Source organism: Pygoscelis adeliae, unplaced genomic scaffold (genome assembly GCF_000699105.1).
Source record: "Pygoscelis adeliae isolate BGI_AS28 unplaced genomic scaffold, ASM69910v1 Scaffold126, whole genome shotgun sequence".
Classification (NCBI taxonomy): domain Eukaryota; kingdom Metazoa; phylum Chordata; class Aves; order Sphenisciformes; family Spheniscidae; genus Pygoscelis; species Pygoscelis adeliae.
This window is the reverse complement of record NW_008824896.1, coordinates 346997-349495: the sequence shown is the minus strand read 5'-3', so window position 1 is coordinate 349495 and position 2499 is coordinate 346997. Positions and strand designations below refer to the sequence as shown.

Genomic DNA, 2499 nt, shown 5'->3' with positions numbered 1-2499 from the left:
TTGACTTCAGCTTATCTATGCCAGGCTGTGAATGAAAGTGGTTTAGCAGATGCTGTATGCTCTATCCAGCCATCCCTGCTGCCCCCGCAGCAGTCCCCGAGACAGAGGCAGAACAGAGAGAGGTGGGAGCTGTGACCACCTCGGTATCACCCGGTGCACCGCAGGTCTCCTAAAGAAGCCCATTTGGCTTTGATGAGCCCATTGAATTCCCTGGTCTCCTGAGCTGATGTTTTTTAATCAGATGATTGTATCTTGCCCAGGCAAAGGGGAGAATCATTCATTTGAGTCTTCTCTGCCAAGACAGCATTATCCATTCATCTCTGGAAATGTCACTGTATGAAGGCAAGGCTTATTTTATCCCACACACGAATGGGGTGTAGGCAAAAGCAGGTGCCCTAAGTATCACTTACACCCTCTCCACTGGTGTGTATAAGTGTCTAGGATGATCCCACATCCACAGTCCCTCCCACTACAGCTCTTATCAGGCAAGATATCATAGAGTTGCCATCCGAGCAGAAGAGGTGTAACACAGTTTGTCAAAAAAACACTTACCAAAAACGTTCTTCACGTTCTGCTCGCTTACCAGATAATCCACATATTGACGAATCACTGAAAGGTTAATTTGTCTGAAATGAAAGGAACCGCAGCAACCTTAGAAGCCTCAGCAACCACAAGTCTCCACTCACAGATATCTTAAACTTAGAGATTAAGAAAACAAGAAAAGACATGTATTTTTGAAGCCTTGCATTTGTACACATACGAATTACCCCAAGGTATGATACCCTCAGCATGTGTTTAACATTTCAGGTAACAGTTCAGTTCTGAATTCTTTCTTCCAGTTTCCTTTCCTCCTGACAAGTAGTTCACTGTTCCAACCTTTTATCTCAATTGGTAATTACTGCAGGCTCGTCACAGCAAAGGGCTTTTTTGCGGAGATATGAGAGAACAAGAGGCAGTCAAACCTTTTTGACTGTTGAGGGAAACAGGAGTTCTCTTGAGAGCACAAAGGTATTTGTGCAAGTGCTGGCAAATAGTTAAACTATACTTGTAACTGCTGGACACAGACCGTAAAATGGCATCTGCTGGATGTGACTTTGACCTCTCTCTCTCATTAAAGGATGAGGAAAGCAACAGACTTCCCTGACAAACAGGGGAAATTGAATTCTAGGTTTATCTTCTCTGCAGGACAGACTTATTTTGTTTATCAGTGTATAATATTTCACCATTGTTTTCATTTGTCAAACATACAGACCAACCCTATAGTCTGGGAGTCAATTCTGGGACCTTGACTGGGTTCACACATCACCCAAAATTTCCTAGCTGCTTTCACAGAACATATCTTCTTACAAGGGCCAGGCATTCCAGGCAGTGCGCCCAGATCACTCTCCAAATACCACGTTGCAATAAATTTGAGTAGTAATAAAAAATGAAAAATCGGAAGTTTCCTTTGAAGCAAAAAACAAAGCAGTGACTGCAATGCAAATGAGCTCCCTGATTGAGACAGTACCATGCTTTACAGCACTTTTCAAAAGTAAAGGCTCACTTTCAGAGGACCGTACTAGCAAATCTCCACTGTCTCCCTCAGAAACATATACAGATCTTGACACATCCCCCATCAGAGAAGCTCAGGGTCTTTTGCTGACTCCGAACAACTCTGTCTTGCAACATCAAGATGCAGTAGGGAGGATATCTGTTTACCATCACTGCTTTGAGGAAGGCTGAATTTCAACTTTCAATTTGATGTTATTTTTAGAACTGTGCAGTCCTTGCAATATTTTCTTCTTGTTTAGACTAATTCCATGCATACATATATACATGTGAATGTGTGCATGAGTTAACTAGGGTACAGAAAAGTCTAAAAGGACATCAGATTTTGACAATTATTTTCTAGCTCTCAAGCTCTTTTTAACTAGGACTGTGATTTGCCTTAACAAACATGAAAATACTGCAATACTCTATGCGTATAACCTTACTACGATTTAATTTACACCTACAAAAGCAGTAGAAAAAGAGATGTGAGACTGATCCAGACTCTCCAAACCCAGACCTGCAGCACTTGCTGGGCAACAGGAGAATGCGGAGGCTAAGGGAACCCACTCTAGTGCTAGCGGGAACAACCTAGTAGTTTCTCCATCCCATCAGAGATCCGATTTAAAAACAAAAGCAAAACTGAGCAGCTCCAAATAAGAAAGAAGAGAGACAGGGTTTTAAGGTAACAGTAAGCAGTACAATTCTTACAACATGCCATGTTGTGATACAGGATTATACTCACCCATCAGGAGTCATTGGAGTGATTGTAGCAGCTACAAGACCCTGTAACTTCTTTCCAGGTGTCATTGAGCTGTTTGGAAGAGACAAACATGATTCCCATCTTTATTTAAGCGTAGTTTCAACTAACTTCTGTTAACAAGAAAGCTCAACAGGCAAAGTTCAGAAGAAGTGGACTTTGCAAGGGTGTTATTTTTGGTTAGAGAGAATTGACTTCTTGTTGAAAGAGCG

At 41.9% G+C, this 2499-nt stretch overlaps 1 protein-coding gene across 1 annotated transcript in view; it reads right to left on the bottom strand.

Annotated features, from left to right (window-relative positions):
• The window catches only part of NPL (N-acetylneuraminate pyruvate lyase (dihydrodipicolinate synthase)), a 10682-nt gene extending 8345 nt beyond the window's left edge, over positions 1–2337 (bottom strand). The window contains exons 1-2 of the mRNA XM_009324632.1: positions 2273–2337; positions 553–626 (exon numbers count right to left, since the gene is read on the bottom strand). Coding sequence (XP_009322907.1) covers positions 553–626; positions 2273–2337 — 139 coding nt within the window. The remainder of the gene's footprint in view (positions 1–552; positions 627–2272) is intronic.
• Positions 2338–2499: the final 162 nt, after the last annotated feature.